General features: G+C 47.3%; 1 protein-coding gene across 3 annotated transcripts in view; it reads left to right on the top strand.

Annotated features, from left to right (window-relative positions):
- Positions 1-17,459, top strand: part of LOC116952502 (arf-GAP domain and FG repeat-containing protein 1-like) — a 41,421-nt gene that overhangs the window by 7,792 nt on the left and 16,170 nt on the right. For all 3 annotated transcript variants that reach the window (XM_076074327.1, XM_076074326.1, XM_076074328.1), the window contains 6 exons: positions 2,327-2,442; positions 4,768-4,936; positions 8,040-8,220; positions 10,557-10,670; positions 14,299-14,487; positions 16,093-16,236. In XM_076074327.1, the coding sequence (XP_075930442.1) occupies positions 2,327-2,442; positions 4,768-4,936; positions 8,040-8,220; positions 10,557-10,670; positions 14,299-14,487; positions 16,093-16,236 (913 nt within the window). The remainder of the gene's footprint in view (positions 1-2,326; positions 2,443-4,767; positions 4,937-8,039; positions 8,221-10,556; positions 10,671-14,298; positions 14,488-16,092; positions 16,237-17,459) is intronic.

The raw sequence follows: 17,459 nt of genomic DNA, 5'->3' as shown, positions 1-17,459 counted from the left end.
TTTACCACGTAGGCTTTCGCGACCAATATTATTAATAATAAACGTTTTTGGGTTAGATCGCGTTATTTATAAATGTGTCATAACCCTCCACCACCCGACACGGCCAAGCAGCAAAAAAGTGTGTGGGCAATTGGCAAATTGGCCGATTTATGCTGGATGGAATTACCAGCCAAACGTCGTTCTCAAAAATTGAAAATGATGTTAAATCACTCTTCAACACACCGGTGGGCTAAAGTATTGAGCTATTTGTCTTTTGTAAACGTGACACATTTTTTGCTGTTTGGCCGTGTCGGGTGGTGGAGGGGTACAACACATTTATAAATAACGTGATCTAACCCAAAAACGTTAATTATGAAGTACAAGAATAATAATACAAGTAACTTGGCAGAGAATACATTTTAAGTAATTTACAAAACAAGATTGCTACCATTTACACTACGATCCGAACGTGGCAGTACTTTAGACAAGAGTTTAATAAAGCGGTGGAGAGACTGCTCTGATAGAATTACCTAATCCATGCATTTTGTTTAATCAGCGCTCGATGAAATGAAATTAAGTGCAGTTATCATTGTGTGCGCATCATGAAATCAATATTGAACACTTTCCTTTTGACTACTTAATATCATCCCTGCCACATAAATAAACAATACATCTTCAAAAGAAGTGCATGCCTTGTAGAAAGAGGCACCATGTTGAAATATAATTTCAAGGTAACTTTGGCCAAAATCGCTCGAAAATAACCAAGCAAATGTTTTTCTTCAGACAAACTTAATTAAAAATATGTATTGTTTTACTTTTGAACTTCACCAAAGACAAAAGAACAAATAATTAAAATGTACTAAAGAAACAAGTTTTGGATTTCAGGAGCTCAGCGGCTGACCTTGGCCACTTGGGAGAATCTATTCTGCTATTATTTGCCAAGGGCCACGTGTCCGCCTTTATACCAACAATGCTGTGATATGGTTTCGCTGACAAGCACGAGTGTAAGGATTCAGAAGCCAGTCCCCACAGGCCGGGCAAGGAGAAGCGGTGTCTTGTTAAAATCCCATGGTGGCTGCCTGCGTAGATAGAACACGCTGGCTATTGCGGTGCACTCTTAAGCAGTGGTCAAACAAAACATTCCAGTATTCCCTTAACAATATGAAGTGCTTGGTACCGAGATGATGACTTCTTCAGCAGCTGGTAAATAAGTACATTCCAGTATTCCCCTGATGGTAAGCAAAGCTTGTATAGTAAACTTACCACGAAACTTGTGGGGTTAGCGGTCGTCGGTGATGACTTTGTAAACACGTCCGATCGTTCCAGGACAAGCCACGGCTTTGGACACCGAGCTGGTTCCGACAACATTGCTCTCGGTTTGCTACGTCAGCACTTCCTAAATGTTCGGCAGGCCTACGCGGAATTGAAGTGACGTGGGCAAGATAATTTTAATTTATCGAAAATTTGTGTGTTTTACCTGATAGCTTTTAATCAGGGGTATTGAATGGCATATCTGTCAAAACAAAATTAACTTTTTTTTTATCGCTCACCCACATGCCAAATTCAGATAGCAGTTTAATTTGGATTCGAGTTAGACAAGTTCATCCGACATGAATTGTTTGGCTGAAGTGTGAAAGTGAAGCTTTGGTCACCGCTGTGTCGCACAATCTACAATTTATATAATTTATCTTCAATATTGGGTACAGCAGTGGTGCAGTGGTTAGCACACGATGCACTGAAGCCAGTGCCCTTAGATCCATTCCTGACTGGCTATAACACCAGTTGCAAGTGGATTCTGAGCAAGCGATACCTGCACCGCTCTTAGGTCTGCCCTTCACTAACCTGCACTGACCAGAATAGTGAAGTGTGGTCAAAGATCCCCCATGACCAACGGCATCGGGAGGCCTTCATCTTGCAGTCAATTAACAAAGAGCTGTAAATCACTATTAACTTTCTAAATAATTAATATGTAAAATATGTATTTGATTATTGCATAAAAATCGCATACAATTTGCACAGATAAATAAATGAACATCCGCCCACTTGGCTCAGCATGTGCTTTAAGCACAGGATCAAACACTTCGATGTAACTGTCAGTCATAACCACGGCACACTGAAGACATCCGTGGGGGGGGGGGGGGGTGGAGCAATGAAATCAGCTCGTGTGTGGGTGCTTGATAGATTGTTACATCACAGGACTGTGAGAGATGAAAAGAAAAAAAGCCTGCACTTAAACGGTTTTGAGAAGAGCATCCAGGAAAGTTGAGAATTGGTCGCATGATGTGTTCGTGTTCACTCTTGTGTGTCGTCGTGCCCTAAACGGTTTTTTGTTGTCTCGTCGTGCTAGGTGTGCCGGCACATGTGGATGGGACTGTACAATGAGCGCTCTGCTCTTATGCCCGACTTCAAGGACCCCCAGAAGGCCAAGGAGTTCCTACAGGACAAATATGAGAAGCGAAAATGGTATGCACTGCTGCCACTCAGTGTTGATTCTCTCCGGTCATCGCAGCGGCGGCTTTTGGCTCACCGTCGAACAAAGACGATCACTGCATCGTGTGTTTTCAGTTGCACTTCTGCGGCCATCTGGAACGCTCTTCCTTCCGATATTAGGAAGCCACTGGAGCTTTGCACTTTTAAATCCAGATTGAAAATAATTTATTTTGAACTGCGTTTTTAATTTATTTAGTTGTCCTTTCCCCGCACCTCCAAAAAGTATGGTTGGCTACATAAGGTGCGAAAGAAGTTCAACATACATACAGCGCTGATTCATGCCCAGAGCCAGCCTGTGACTTGCTTCGAGTCGATGTACCCAGACCAGATATTTGTCACTTGTCGGTACCACCCGAGGTGGTGTAACTTTAGCGGGTTCCAATTTTATCACGTGGTCAACAACAATGAATTACACTGTGTAACAAAAAAACATTTGTTCCTGCGTAGTAAATGTTATTTCCTAATTGCTTATGCCTCAAAAGTACAGAAAATGGCTATTATTCCCCACAAACTTTGCTTTTGTGACCAGGACAGTGATATTTTGAAATTTACCTATTTTCAATGAGAAAACATGTGCATTTGTTTTCTAGATTTGAAGCTTTCGTGACTGCAAGGATCCATGCTCTTTGGTTCTATTCGAGTATGTGCATTTGTGTCTTTTGTTCACATAAAGTCCTGGTCACAAAAGCAAAGTTTGTGGGGAATAATAGCCATTTTCTGCAATTAGGAAATAACACTTACTACCCAGGAACAACAATTGTGTTATATAGTGAATTATGTGATAACCATTCTAAATGAGGTGGGTTATCAAATAATTAACTCTTTATTATTAGCCGTGTAAATACATTACAGTTTAATTTCAGATGCTCCTCGGTGGTACCTTTTTTTTGCTCTGGCCCATGGACTCTTTTTGAGACTTTGGTGAATTCCTGCTCAAATGAGCATTGAGGCAGTGCCCATTTACAGCCGAGCCAGTTATGGAAATTGCCGTGGCAGGGGCGAGCCTATCCATTGGTGAACCATTGTTGAATTTCCCACAAAGTGGAACTAATTTTATCCTCGGTTTAACTCGTAGGCTTTATTATTCATAATTAAGGTTTTTTTTGGTTAGATCGCTTAAGTATAAATGTGTCGTTTCTGGAATATCGCCCGATGATGCTGGATGTAATTACCAGTGAAATGTCGTATTCAAATTTTAAATGTTGGGGATTTACTCTCCAACACACTGGTGGGCTGAAGTAGTAACTAATTGGCGCGTTGTTTACGTGACAAACCTTACTGGCTGTGTCGGGTGGTGGAGGATTACGACTATGATACTTAGGCGATCTAACCCAAAAACCTTTATTATGAACGAGGGGGTGGGTGGCCAGCACCACGCCTGGTCGCCTTTGTCTCCCCAGTGGCGATGTTCACACACCACACCAGTTACTCGTTTGAGGCTGAGTCGACCTAGGGGAGGCTCAGGACCGGTTGAAATAATCGGCACCGGTGGTGGCCGTGAGTGGGAATTGAACTCGGGTCGCCGGGTTCGTAGCGCAGCGCGCTAACCGCTACACTACAATGTGTAACGCTTCCACATGCGCGGGTCACGTGACAGATCTGACGTCACAGCTCACTTACCGTGCAAAAAATATATGCATTATTGAGCTCCCCCCCCCCCAAAATAAAATGTGTATTTTTATAATTGTTGCATGGTGTCCAGTCTGGAAAGTACCCACATGGCAAATTTCAAGTTTGCATGTCGGGAAGTACGCTAAACATTTTCAACAGACACACATTCACAACTTTGCCTTTTATATATGGAGATCATTTTACTCTAATCATCCGTTATCTCTAGAAACCTGAATTGAGTCGTGCGAGAGGAAAACGGTTTTGTGTGTGGGTTTGTTTTTGTGGCCCTTCAGTTTTCCTTCAACATGCAAAAAAAACTAACTTGGTAATTCCCCAACTTTCTGGATCCACAGATTCCTGTGAACCCTTAAAAACCTTTTTTACGGACCGCTGCATTTAGCCTGCAAGAATTGCGCGGTCCACTTTTCACAGCCATATGGAGCGCTAGTGGTCCACAAACCACAAGTGGTTGGCAACCACGCATTAAGGAACTGGCCATTTGTGCAGTGCAGGCCCGTTCAGCAAAACAATACGGCTGTGAGATGAACCCAGATGCATGGGTAATTAATGGTTGATGTGGCAGCACACCCGGGACCATCGCCCTCTCAGTTTTCCGGGCTCCGTGAACCGTGCATTTCTGACGGTGGTGGTGGTGGGGGGGGGGGGCGGCTCTTGCGTCGCCGACAGGTTCGTTCCACCGGAGCAGGCCCGAGCGACGGCAGTGGCGGCCGCCCACACATCACTGTCGGGCTCGTCGGCTAGCAGTGGCAGCAGCACGCCGGAGGTGCGGCCCCTCCGGGCCATCGCCGGCCGCCTCACGCCGACGCCGGACAGCCTCAAGCACACCCCGACGCAGGTGAAGGCCTGCTGTCACGCGTGCAGCAGTGGCACTAGCCGAGCCCATCTCTTCTCCCATGCGCGAACTCGCGCCTTGGCTGCGGCACGTTCGGGGAAGCGTCGGCTGCGACCGATCCGCTGCTGGGTGAAGGCCTCGTCAAGCTACCCACCGCCTCTTACTATTCGGCGATGCGACAGTATATCCAGCGACTGCACCCGATCTGATTTCATATTGCTCCCATCTCCTCGGTGGATGTCCCGTAGGACGCATTCCACTCCTTGGTCATTGGTAGAATGGTATGTAAGCAGAACTCCTCGTGTGTCTCCACATGTAAACAAAAAAATTACTTGGTCCATCGGCCTATTATTAGCTTTGCAGACCTGTATTTTTAAGCAGCATCTGTTTAAGCAAGCGAACTCCGGACCAGTTTCCCCCTTCCCATAGTTTATATGCAGTGCCCTTGCCAATAACGTCTGGTAATTCAGCAGCAGTTTTCGTTTTATCAGGCGATTCCTTGTCAAATTGTTTTATTGTTACTATCGCAGTCATTGTTCCCATGAACTTCATGCTTTGGTGCCTCCATCCGTTTCAAGGACTCGTTCTACCAGATTAACTGCTTTTTCAGTTGTCCTGTGTTCAACCTCCATCGTGCAGAACACAATTGTCTCTGCTCATTTCCATCCACGCACTGCTCAGACCTGGGCGCTCCATCCCGTCATGTCTCTTCCCAAGGCTGTGTAACTGTGCTCGGTTCAAGAAGTGTGCTCTTATCTGCTCTACTCTTAGTCGTGTTCTTGGTCACTGGCCACTTTGCAATTATGACCTTCAGCCATCTGTTGATAAAAAAAAATCCCTACAAAGTCACGATCATTTACCTGAATAGAGCTAACAGAACAACCCAACTATGATCATAAACAAACACTGCCCCTCACTCAACCCTAACCATTACTGAAATCCTGTGTAAATAGTTCACTATCTCAAGCATGTGCTGTTAACAGTTTCTGCATAAACGTGCCCGGTCTGACCATACATTCATGCTCACAGCACATTGGGAAATTGCATAGCCTTGGGAAAGTTATGCGTGACTAATAGGTTTGAAATGTCGTCCTAGTATCGTGGGCACTTTCAAATCTGACGCATATGTGTGTTATAAAGCAGGTACTCAACAGTGCAGTGTTGCGAAACCGTAGCCCACTTGTGTGCGAAGGGAGGGAGGGAGCGGCCAAAGACTGCACTTTCAAAACCAGCAAAAGACTTCCTCGGGATGCCCACGCTGGCCTATAAAACCCTACACAGTTGCCTCAATAATTGATGCGTTCCCATGGAGGTTGCATAAAAGCGCCTCGCCACACCGGACGCGCACACTCTGGGAAGCTCAACTAATTGGTTCATCAAAGCGGAGGTCGGATTCAAATGACTCGTGAGCATTCTCGTCTCTCCTTCCACGCCATGCCGCCTGAGCACCCAATGACGGAGCCAGGATTTTCAGGTGGGGGGGGGGGGGGCAACTCCTCGAGCTATGAAAAATGATAGGAGTTGTTAGTAAGTAAGGACGTGTTAGTAAGTAAGGACTTATTAGTAAGTAGGGACTTGTCCCTTGCTTTTTACTAGATGCGTGTTTGGCGATGACGCAGCCATCGATCGAGGGTCGAATTCGAACCGCGTTGTGTGATCGGCATCGCGCTCGCTGAAGGTGCTGATGCCTTCGGGGAAGTCGTGTACTGTATACGCAACTGCGCACAATTCTGTGAGTCACTTATAACTGCTTTGCCGTTACTTATTGCCAATTATGGACTCGGACTATTGTCCTATCATCTGATAGAGTCCCTGGCACTTAATAATATGCTACACAGTGGCAGTGGGGGTCGCAAAATGCCGATTTGTTACTAATAAACTCCAATGATCCGCCTTTGTGTGCACCCCCACCCGTCCAACCACTGAGCAATACCAGCCACCTTCCCAGCCCGACAGCCCCTCGCCCAACCACCCATCCAGCTACCCAACTAACCAGCTTGCCATTCGGCCATCCACCGACCCATCCACCAAATCACCTATCCACCCAGCAACCCACCCACCCTCCCAGCTACCCACCCATAATCCCAGAAATCCACCCAAGCAGCTACCCAGCCACCCAGCTACCCAGCCACCCAGCTACCCAGCCACCCAAGCAATCGCCCTCCCAACCATCCAGCCACTAAGCCACCTGGCAAGGCTGTGTACCTTGTACCAACCACTCGCCCATCCCACCCACCAAACCATCTCTGGTTGGACAGCACAAGAGACGTGGCCTTGTGAAATGACAGTGTACCCAGGCCGGTCCAGAGCTATGTGGATAGGCGGCATGTTTGCTCGAGGTGTTGCCCAGAAATGCGGGTGGGCGGGATGCCATGCTTCGTGGGCGTAATTTGGCGCACGATCGCCGAGCGACGAAAGGCGTTTGCGACAGGCATGACTGACGCGCGTCGCTTGTTTGCAGGCCGGGTGGGCTCAGGATACTGGGGAAGAGAAATGTAACTATTTCACACGCGAGTCGCAAAATACAGGCACGGGAGGCGGTGCATGGATATCGCGAATAATTGTGAACTTTTGCATGCGTTTCCCCCTCCCCCCCCCCCCCAGTGGAATCAGTCTTCCTGCAGCGTGCAGCCTCACAGCAGTATGATAATACGGCGGAATATCGGCGAACACATTGCACAAAATCCGAGGAGCAAAAGTGTCCACGAGAGATATAATTACGTAAATAATGTGCAGCTCTTTAAAAAATCCGATACTGGATTGAAGCATCTGTACACCGTGTCGATCATGGGGGTTGTTAGACCATGCCTCTTCTTTCTGCTTAGTGTGGGTACTTGAAGCAGCCTATAACATCCTGCCATGTACCGTGGTCACCCAACCAAGTGCTGTCCGGTCGCAAACCTGCTTGGCTTCCGAGATCTGACGAGATTGGGTGCATTCCGGGATATTTTGCCATAGACCGCCTTCGAATACTGCAGTAAATGAACAAATTTCGCACTTTCATTGTAATCTACAGATAGTAACAATAACAACGGTGGTGTGTTTTTTGTTGTTTTGTTAACGTGCTTTGCCTGGGGGTTGTGTCGGTGCTGCGGGTCCACTCCAGTCCCCAGCTGTGGGCAGGCCACAGTCCCACCCTCAGCTGCAGACGAACAAAAAGGCATCCCACGTGGACCTGCTGGGGGAGCTGGGCGGAGACCCCTTCGCCGCTCCCTCTGTCGCCTCCGCCAACTTCGCCAACTTCAGTGCCAGCGCGGGAGACTTGGGCTTCGGCTCGGCAAAGGCCGGTGCGTTTGGGCGCATTTTTTTTTTGCCCGCGGTCACATAACGATGGTGGTTTGGGGATGTTATTTCAGTAGCAGGCAAAGAACATGGGAACTGAAGCGGTGTGTTCACAGATGGTTCACACGTGTCTGAATAATAAGTATATATATAAAATTAGAATATATATGCACATGGCACTGGGCTGGCTCCAGTGGTTAGTGCCCACTGTGCGTGGTGTTTTTCACGGTGTGCGTTTGATTATTTGTTTTGGTTACGTATGGACATGCCGGCAAGTGAGCGCCAGTTGTGCAGCCCAGCCGCGGCAGGAACATTCCATTTTTGTTTTGTTATTTTTACATTGGTATGTCAGATTTAAACATTCGCATACCCCAAATGTGACATTTAGAAAAGCATACGTTTTGTTTTTGAGTTGTGATGCTTTTGTGTCTTGCATGCATACTTAATGTTAAGTATTTCTATTTTCCTGCATGCCTGACTTGATGACTTAGATGCCTTTTGGCTTTTCTTGTGGGTAGCGTCTGGCCACATACAAATACATTTTACATTTGAAATGTTTTCATTGGAATGTTAAGTTGGATTGTTCTCATACCTCCAGGGCAAACGAGACGTTGGTAATCATCTTAATGCAAATATTCAAACAATCCTACCCCTGATAATTGTCTTTCAAGTACATCTTATGGAGACGCTGACATGGTCAGCGCACTGGACTTGCAATATAGAGGTTGCCAGTTTGATTCCATCTCCTGGCACAGCAGTTAAAACAACGGGGTGAGTTTCTCACCTCCACCTCTATCTACCCAGCAGCATAAATGGATTCACCAGTTAGTCGATCGGCAGGTCACTTGTGGTGGCGTAAAGTGTGGGTACGACTATCTCTTCCAACACGTCTGTTCAACGTGGAAGAGTAGACCAAATACCCTCTCGAGATCGCTCTAGTGAAGGCTCTTCTGCCAGCAGTGGCGTGAGCAAGCAACTGCGAAGTTGCGCCTTAATCCATTTTTTTTCCATGGTTATAAGAACTTTTTGAATAATTTTGTGCAATCACGCAGTAACGGTGGTGATTAGCATCACTTTTTTGGAACAGCTCATACTCAGTTTCTCCTGAATTTTAATCAGCATTTCCTACAGCTCACACTCGACTATCATCTTGAGCACGAAGCTAAAAAAGCCGAGACTAACGTCTTAACGTCTCGGCTTATTTAACGTTTGCAACTGTTAAAGCCAGAGGAAAATCTCTATTAACCGGCGGTGTGCAACACTTACTCATATGCTTGACAGCGGGTGCTATGTTCAGGCGCGATTCCCTGGCCGTTTCGTTCCTGTTATTGGTGCTGTGTAGATGCATGTGGGGCCCTGTCAGCGTATTTCTGTGTAAGTTGTACGTCTTAAAATGTGTGTGTGTGTATACGTGTCAATACGTGTTTGCTTTGTGTCACTTGACACACCCTGGACACCCTTGAAAAACCAGGTTCTCCATCTCCAAGGGATTATCCAGGTGAAATATTATAATAAATAAACATGTAGGTTACCGACATGTTCAGAAGTAACCCTGCAATATGTGATTTAAGCTATGGTGCAACTTCTAATTATTTTCTTGATAAGGAAACCCAATGGCTCCAATTTGCCCAGTCATTGTTTGGAATTATGCTTGTCTCAATGTGTGGTTGGTCAGATTGTCTCTGTGTCTGGCTGGTTGGTCAGATTGTCTCTGTGTCTGGCTGGCTGGTCAGATTGTCTCGGTGTCTGGCTGGTCAGATTGTCTCGGTGTCTGCCTGGTCGGTCAGATTGTCTCGGTGTCTGGCTGGCTGGTCAGATTGTCTCGGTGTCTGGCTGGTCAGATTGTCTCGGTGTCTGGCTGGTTGGTCAGATTGTCTCAGTGTCTGGCTGGTCAGATTGTCTCGGTGTCTGGCTGGTTGGTCAGATTGTCTCGGTGTCTGGCTGGTTGGTCAGATTGTCTCGGTGTCTGGCTGGTTGGTCAGATTGTCTGGGTGTCTGGTCGGTCAGATTGTCTCAGTGTCTGGTCAGTCAGATTGTCTGGGTGTCTGGCTGGTCGGTCAGATTGTCTGGGTGTCTGGCTGGCTTGTCAGATTGTTTCGGTGTCTGGCTGGTCAGATTGTCTCAGTGTCTAGCTGGTCGGTCAGATTGCCTCGGTGTCTGGCTGGTCGGTCAGATTGTCTCGGTGTCTGGTTGGTCAGATTGTCTCGGTGCGTGCTTGGTCAGATTGTCTCTCGTGCGTGGTTGGTCAGATTGCCTTGGTATGATTGACATCGTCTCAGTGTGTGGTTGGTAAGATTGTGTTGGCAGCTGAGCGGAAGGGGTGCGTGTTTTCCAATTTCAGCGTCGAGTGGAGGCACTAACTTCGCCTCGTTTGAGGCGTTTGGGGCACCTGGTGCGCCCACTGGCTTTGCCAATTTCCCCAAGGCAAACCAACCCGTGAGGGCACAGAGCACAGGTACCGCATCTCAATCATCTTACCTCAGTCACCCCTCTACCCTGCCAGTGTTCATTATAATTGCAATATGTGATATGTTGACGATAATGAGAATGTGCAGCCCTTAAAAAAACTAAACATTTATTTTATTTTAACAGGTAAGGTCCACTGACCTTTATAGCTGTTTTTTCAGAAGCGACCTGGCCACGAACGATAGCTCAACGAAGTGGCTTATTACGTGGAAATGTATAGTGGCCAACTACTCTAAACGTACATTTATAAATGTGGAGGGAAAAGCCGGAGGACCTGGAGTAGCATACACGCGACCACGGAGAGCACATGGAAACTCCTCCATAGCAGGCGAGGTAGTTAATATCTTGCCACCGCAGCGCCCTGATTCACTGTTGAATGAGGGCTTCCCCCCACTCCGCGGCGATCATGAGGGTTGTTTGACCCTACTTCTCCACACAAGTCGGTGCTGGTTGGTGAAGGGGTGGGCCGAGAATCCGGTTGAGTTATCGCTCGATACCGATGCTTGCCGGGTTCAGAGCACAGGCTGTCAACACCTGCGCCACTTTCTCCACCAGTTTTAAACTATGAAGCGTTTTAATACAAGCGTATCTCCAGAAGGTGTCCAAGACAAACTGCATAAACGTACGTTGTACTTACAAACAATAACAAGAATTAAGATAAGGGTAACAAAACTTTTCTATATAAAAAAAAACCCCAAATGAAAACAAGTGTTTGACAGATTGAGCCACAGCGTGATGACACACTATGCACAAGCCATCTCAAGCACCTCCACCCCCCCCCCCCACCCTCTTGATAAACTCGTTGTAATGTGTATTAATACATTGAAGCTGCAACTGGGGGAAAGGGGAGAGGTAATCATTTGGATGTAGGTGCAATCGCATGTGTAAGGACATTGGGAACAATAGGGAAATAACTGAGCAATGGGGCAGATGAGCAAGAAGCGCGGGCAAGGACTTAAGTCTGAACTTAAAGATGTTAGAGGGAGTCCACATTTGGTGAAAACTAGGGGAGAGACATCCATAAAGTGGGGCCTGCAAAGGAGAGGGAGCGACCTCCCACAGTTTGAAGGTTTATTTTGGGCTTTCATAACCCTCACGAAATCGAAGAGTTTAGATTCGCAACTTCGCGAACGTTTGTCGGATTCTTTTGGTTAAAGCGCGTGAAATGTCTCCGTTACCAACTGCGTGGCAAATAGCCAAGGTGCGGTGCTTTTCGGCCGTTTAATCATGATCAGAATCTGGCCCAAGCAAAGGGTAGTGGGGTGCGTTGCTCATCTCTGTTGCTGAACCTGAAAAAGTGGTCAAAATGACCGAAAATCCACAAAAAAATTGATCGGTACATCGAGGAATGCAGACAGACATTGAGTGGTTGTTCACCCCAGGGAGGCGGGTTGTTATGGCGGAATTTGTCAAACGCAGATTGCTGAGAAGAGCAGTCGCCACTTGTTCCGTCCATATTTGCCCCGAGTACACTCGTGCCAACACAATGGCGACTCTGTTTATCATTCCCCGAACACGGCCATTTCCCTCCTGAACCCCCCCCCCCCGTGCTATTGACATGTGGAGCTACCGTGCCAGTCATCAAACATTGTCGCGCTCTGCCGTCAAGGGGGTCACAGTCACATGTTAGTGCTGTGGACACTTGACAGCTAAGAATTCCCGGTATTCTTAAGCAGCAGATTTCCTTAACGTGTTCCGTCCAGTTCTGCTTCCGTCCATTTTCCACGGCGTGTGATTATTATTTTTTCAACGCTGGTTTTTGCCTGTTTTTCTCAGCGGTCATTACTTTAGCAAGAGGCGTATTATAACATCTCCCTTGTCGGCTCATTGTCAGCAGGACACATCCTGGCACCCTAGCAATGTCTGCGGTAAAAGTAAAAAAAAACTATAAAATGACCATAACATCTAAATAGATTCCTATCCATTAATATATTGGTGTCAACTCAGGATTCAGAGGTCAATGGTCAGTGTATGCCAGGACTTACTCTTGGCACAAAGCCGAGCAATGTTCCCCATGTTTAACGAGATCCATTGCGTGATGCCATACTCCCACCACATCCGTCTTTACATCTCTATTACCCTGCTACCTTCAATATCCCCATGGATGTGTGGTGATAGTAGGCCTCCATTTAACCTTTGCTTGGTCCTCTGATTATGATTTTTTTCGTTTCACAAAACTTGTTCCAGTTCTCCACTATATGGTGCGATGCAGAGAGTATTTCAGGAAAATGTATTGTTATACCGTACTTTCTATGCTCCCATTGTTATGCTCTCCACCTTCACCAATCCACAAAGATCAGCATGGTGAAGTATGGTCAAACAGTCCTCACAAGCCTGTAAGGGCATGAATAGGTCCGCATCCAGCAGTTGATTAACAAAAGGGCTTCACATATCCATGCACATATGTCTAACCTACTGGCTATATCTTACTGTGTCAATCCCACCACACAGACCTTACCAATAATGTGGCGGCCAGCTTCACGATGAATTGAAACAAATTCGTGTTTATACTCCGTTGGTAGTGGTGCCTGCTCGCGAATAAAAAAAATCTACACATCAATAAACAATCCCCTGAAAGCAAACCCATACAATCGGTGACTTTTCTGGTCATATGATGGGGGAGACTTTTTTCACGCAATGTCCCTCCTTCGTAGTACGTAGGAGACAGCGTTGATGACAAATAGTTGTGGTGATGGTTGTGGTGGTGGTATCAATGGTGGTGGTGGCAGTTGTTGTGGTGGTTGTGTAGTGAGTTCAACTGAGTCGCAGACGCTCTTATTGGAGGCAACACATTTATTAAAACCAACACATGGGGTACTACCCCTGAACAAGATAACAACCTTATTGTGGTGGACCACCAGGCTAACTACTCTAACTACACTGGAACTAGCTACGACTGACCGGGCCCCAGCTTGGGGTCCAGGTACACGTGTTGGTGACTCTTGTAGGATGTAGAACGTAGATTCTTCAGGATAAACAACAGCAGCCGGACCCTCTCGGGGACCCGGCTTATATCCTCTGTGGCGTGGCTGGCTCTGCCCTTAGCCACGACCACCTTCTCGAATCCTCGAGCAGGATCTCGACCCTGTCATGTGACCACCCCTAGCCCCCACCTGGGGCCCCTGTGTAGACTTTACCGGGCACGTGTCCTCTAGGGTCAACCAGAGTGCCATGGCCTATAGTGACCCGATTCCCTTGGCCGGCACACTGACACCCCATCCTGTAGGGGTCGGCACTGCACGCAGAGCGTGGTGCCATCCAGCGCTGTCGGTCAGAGCTCACCAAGCCCCTCCAGGGCCGGTACTGCACCCACATGTGAGTGGTGGCCGCGATGTCAATACATCGCACGCCGTGCCTCTCGAGAGCCGGCATTACACAGTGACATCCGCGATGTCACTACAGTTGTAATGGTTGTGGTGGTGGTGGTGGGGGTTGTTGTGGTGGTTGTAATGGTTGTGGGGGTTGTTGTGGTGGTTGTAATGGTTGTGGTGGTGGTGGCGGTTGTGGTGGCGGTGGTTGTCATGGTTGTGGTGGCGATGGTTGTGGTGGTGGCGGTTGTGCAAGAGACCGCCGCGTTTACGAGGTACCGCCGCCGCGCTTGCTTCCGCTGCTCTCAGGGGGCACGTCCAGCTCGGCGTTCCCAAGCTTCGCCGACTTCGACAACTTCCCCAAGTCCTCGAGCGCCGACCTGGGCGCCGTGTCCGCCGCGTCGGCTGCCCCGAAGGGCAGCGTCCCCCCGGCCGACAAGTACGCGGCCCTGGCCGACCTCGACAGCTTGTTCAGCACGGTGACCAAACCGCAAGAAGGTGAGAGGACGTTGGGTCGCCCCGCACGCCCCTCACGGTGCTGCCATACACCGAGACAATCTGAACGAGAGGGGGCCAGAGTGTGTGCAGGCGTCGGTGGTCCAAGTTTGTCGACTAATAATTTCAAGAGAAAAGTACCCCCAAAATTACTCTGTTGGGGATCGTACATTGCCATCGCTGTCGTCGCCTCCCCCCCGTTTTTCAAAAAACTCAGCAGGACCGTCCTGCGACCAAAAACAACTCTTGACAATCAGTGAGGCTTTCCTGGGTAAATGAGGGCCATTATGGCATGAAGACGAATGCTGTGGTGGTGTAGTGGTGAGCACACTGAACTTGCAATCCAGAAGTTGCCGGTACGGCTTTTCTGCAGCCTTTCCTGGGTGTACAAATGCTGTTGTATTATCAGCGTTAACAAATGACCTTACTGTTTAACACGTAGGCTTTCGCGACCAACATTTTTGGGTTGGATCGCGTAAATATAAATTTGTCGTTAAACTTGCCACCACATGACACAGCCAATTAGTAAGGTTTGTCACGTAAACAGAACATGCCAATTCGTTACAAGTACAGCACCACCGGTGTGTTGTAGAGCAAATCCACAACATTTACAATCCGAGTACGACGTTTCGCCAGTAATTACAACTAGCTTCATCAGGCGACAGCCAGATCTGAGAATAAATCCTCCCGTTTCGTTCCTTAAATAGAGGGATAGATGTGATGATGTAACTTGTGAGCCCTTCGCGTGCGGGGTGGGGGGGATTAATGAAGGCATATAAATTACAATTGGTATCCATTCGCATTTGGGTTATTTATACGGTAATGAACGTTCATGATGCATGCACATTGTTCTTGTAACCTCCTGTCGTTTGCATGCAATAAAAATAGCAGTACAGTAAAACCTTGGATTGCGAGTTACTTGGTCTGCGAGTGATTTGCAAGACGAACAAAATTTGTAATTAAATATTAATTTGATGAACGAGCAATGTCTTGGAATACGCTTTGTACTGCAGAGCGTCACGTGATCACAACTGATATATGACGAGTGCTTTGATATACGAGTGCTTTGGATTACAAACACGTTTCCGGAACGAATTTTGCTCGCAATCCAAGATTTTACAGTACCTGTTATTGTCTGTGTACGGGTAATCCCCATTGATGTATGGTGACCTGTGTAGGCACGCATTTAAACAATGCGTGATTTGATGATTCGCCTCCAAGCAGCACTTAAACCTGTAGCTATCCGAACGGTTACATTTTTTATTGCTCTCAATTTCGATAGATTCTCTAATTAATCTTGGCCAGTCGTCGCTAGTTTTGCACAGAACTTCAACATTATCAAAATCAATTGAGTGTCCTTGTTCTGCCACCACCGACAGTTGTCTTTGGGAGTATTACATTTCTTTGGTGTTCTTTTAGTATCGTGCCGATCATTCGTCCTGTCTGCCCAATATAGCATTTGCAATTGCAATTAATTCGGTACACACCTTCTGTTGATAAGTTTCGGTAATACATCTTTAGTATCAGATATTACTATTATTACGTAATAAACCAAATTTTATTTTTACACTCGCTTTGATTCCCTTATTTGGTGTTCCTGCCCATCAGTCGGCTTGCCAACGTCCGGACCTCCCGGTGACAAGTACGCGGGTTTGGCTGTCCTGGACGGCGCGTACGGGGTCGGATGCCCCCAACCGACGGCCTCGGCGGCCGTGCACCACTCGGCCAGCGTGCCAGTACCTCCCTTCCCAGGTACCGTGCCCCGCGACACCGAGCCACCAGGGGACAAAGTGGCGGTTTTGGTTGACGTTCAGATGTGACCACGTCTCAAGGCGTGTAGCATAGTCTCGACAGGGCTCGATTATTGCAACTCGCTACTCTACAGGAGTCTGGCAAAAAAACATCAAGCTGCAGCGTGTCGAATTTTTTTTGGCACGTGCCATGACGGGTACTTCAAGATCCGACCGTGTCCGTCCAGTGCTCGTCGAGCTGCATTGACTTCCGTTTGCCAAACGAATGCATTTCAAGGTCGCACTCATTACACATAAAGTGCTTGCCACAAATGAACCACAATACCTTGCTGATTTCGTCAAGGGGCATAAACCTTCACGCAAACTCCGGTCATCCTCGCGGCAGCTTTTGGCTAATGAAGACTGCATCATGCGCTTTCAGATGCCCTGCTGTGGCCGTCTGGAATGCTCTTCGGGTATTAGGAAGCCACTGGAGCTATGCAATTTTTAATCTAGATTGAATACTCATTTATTTAGAACTGTTTTTTGTTTGTTAACCTTCCCCGCACATCTGATGAGCACGGTTGGCTATGTACAATGCGAAAGAAGTTCAACATTCATACGCTGTACGGAAATGGGAAACGGTGTGCGTGTTTGTTGTAGAAAAAGAGGCAGACAGTCTTATGCAGTGGGAAAAGGAAGGATTTGGAACATGGACTGGAACAGTGGCAGGGAAATTACAGCAGGGATGGCTGGGGGAATCGAGTTGCAAACCATGATGGCAGCAGACGAGAATGAGTGACCTCCTAAAACGAAGCTTGACTGGAGGATTCGACAGAAAGGTTTGTTTGCTTGAGTGGAGATTGTGTGTGAAGAGATGAGAGGGGAGAGGTAGGAGAGTGCGTGGAGGGGAGTAGAGTGAGATGAGAGGGGGAGAGTACTCATTGGTTTCAGGTAGGAGAGTGCGTGGAGGGGAGTAGAGTGAGATGAGAGTAAAGTCACGTATGTAGAAATACCATAAAATTCTATTAAAATAAATCAATCACGATGTTTCGACCGCAACACAAGCGATCTTCATCAGGTGTAAAAAAACAAATAGCACATAGGGTGACATCAACGCAACACATAGAGAGCGGTAAACTGCACGGAGGTAAATACAACAAGAAGATGAGAGACGAGAATTCAACAAACCTAAGAAAAATTTACGTGATGCAAAACCAGTCGGCCAACGACACAGTTAGACAC

Source organism: Petromyzon marinus, chromosome 47 (assembly GCF_048934315.1).
Source record: "Petromyzon marinus isolate PM22_M1 ecotype Great Lakes invasive population chromosome 47, UKy_Petmar_22M1.pri1.0, whole genome shotgun sequence".
Lineage (NCBI taxonomy): Eukaryota > Metazoa > Chordata > Hyperoartia > Petromyzontiformes > Petromyzontidae > Petromyzon > Petromyzon marinus.
Note: the sequence above shows the minus strand (reverse complement) of the source record. Positions and strands in the feature narration are given on the sequence as shown.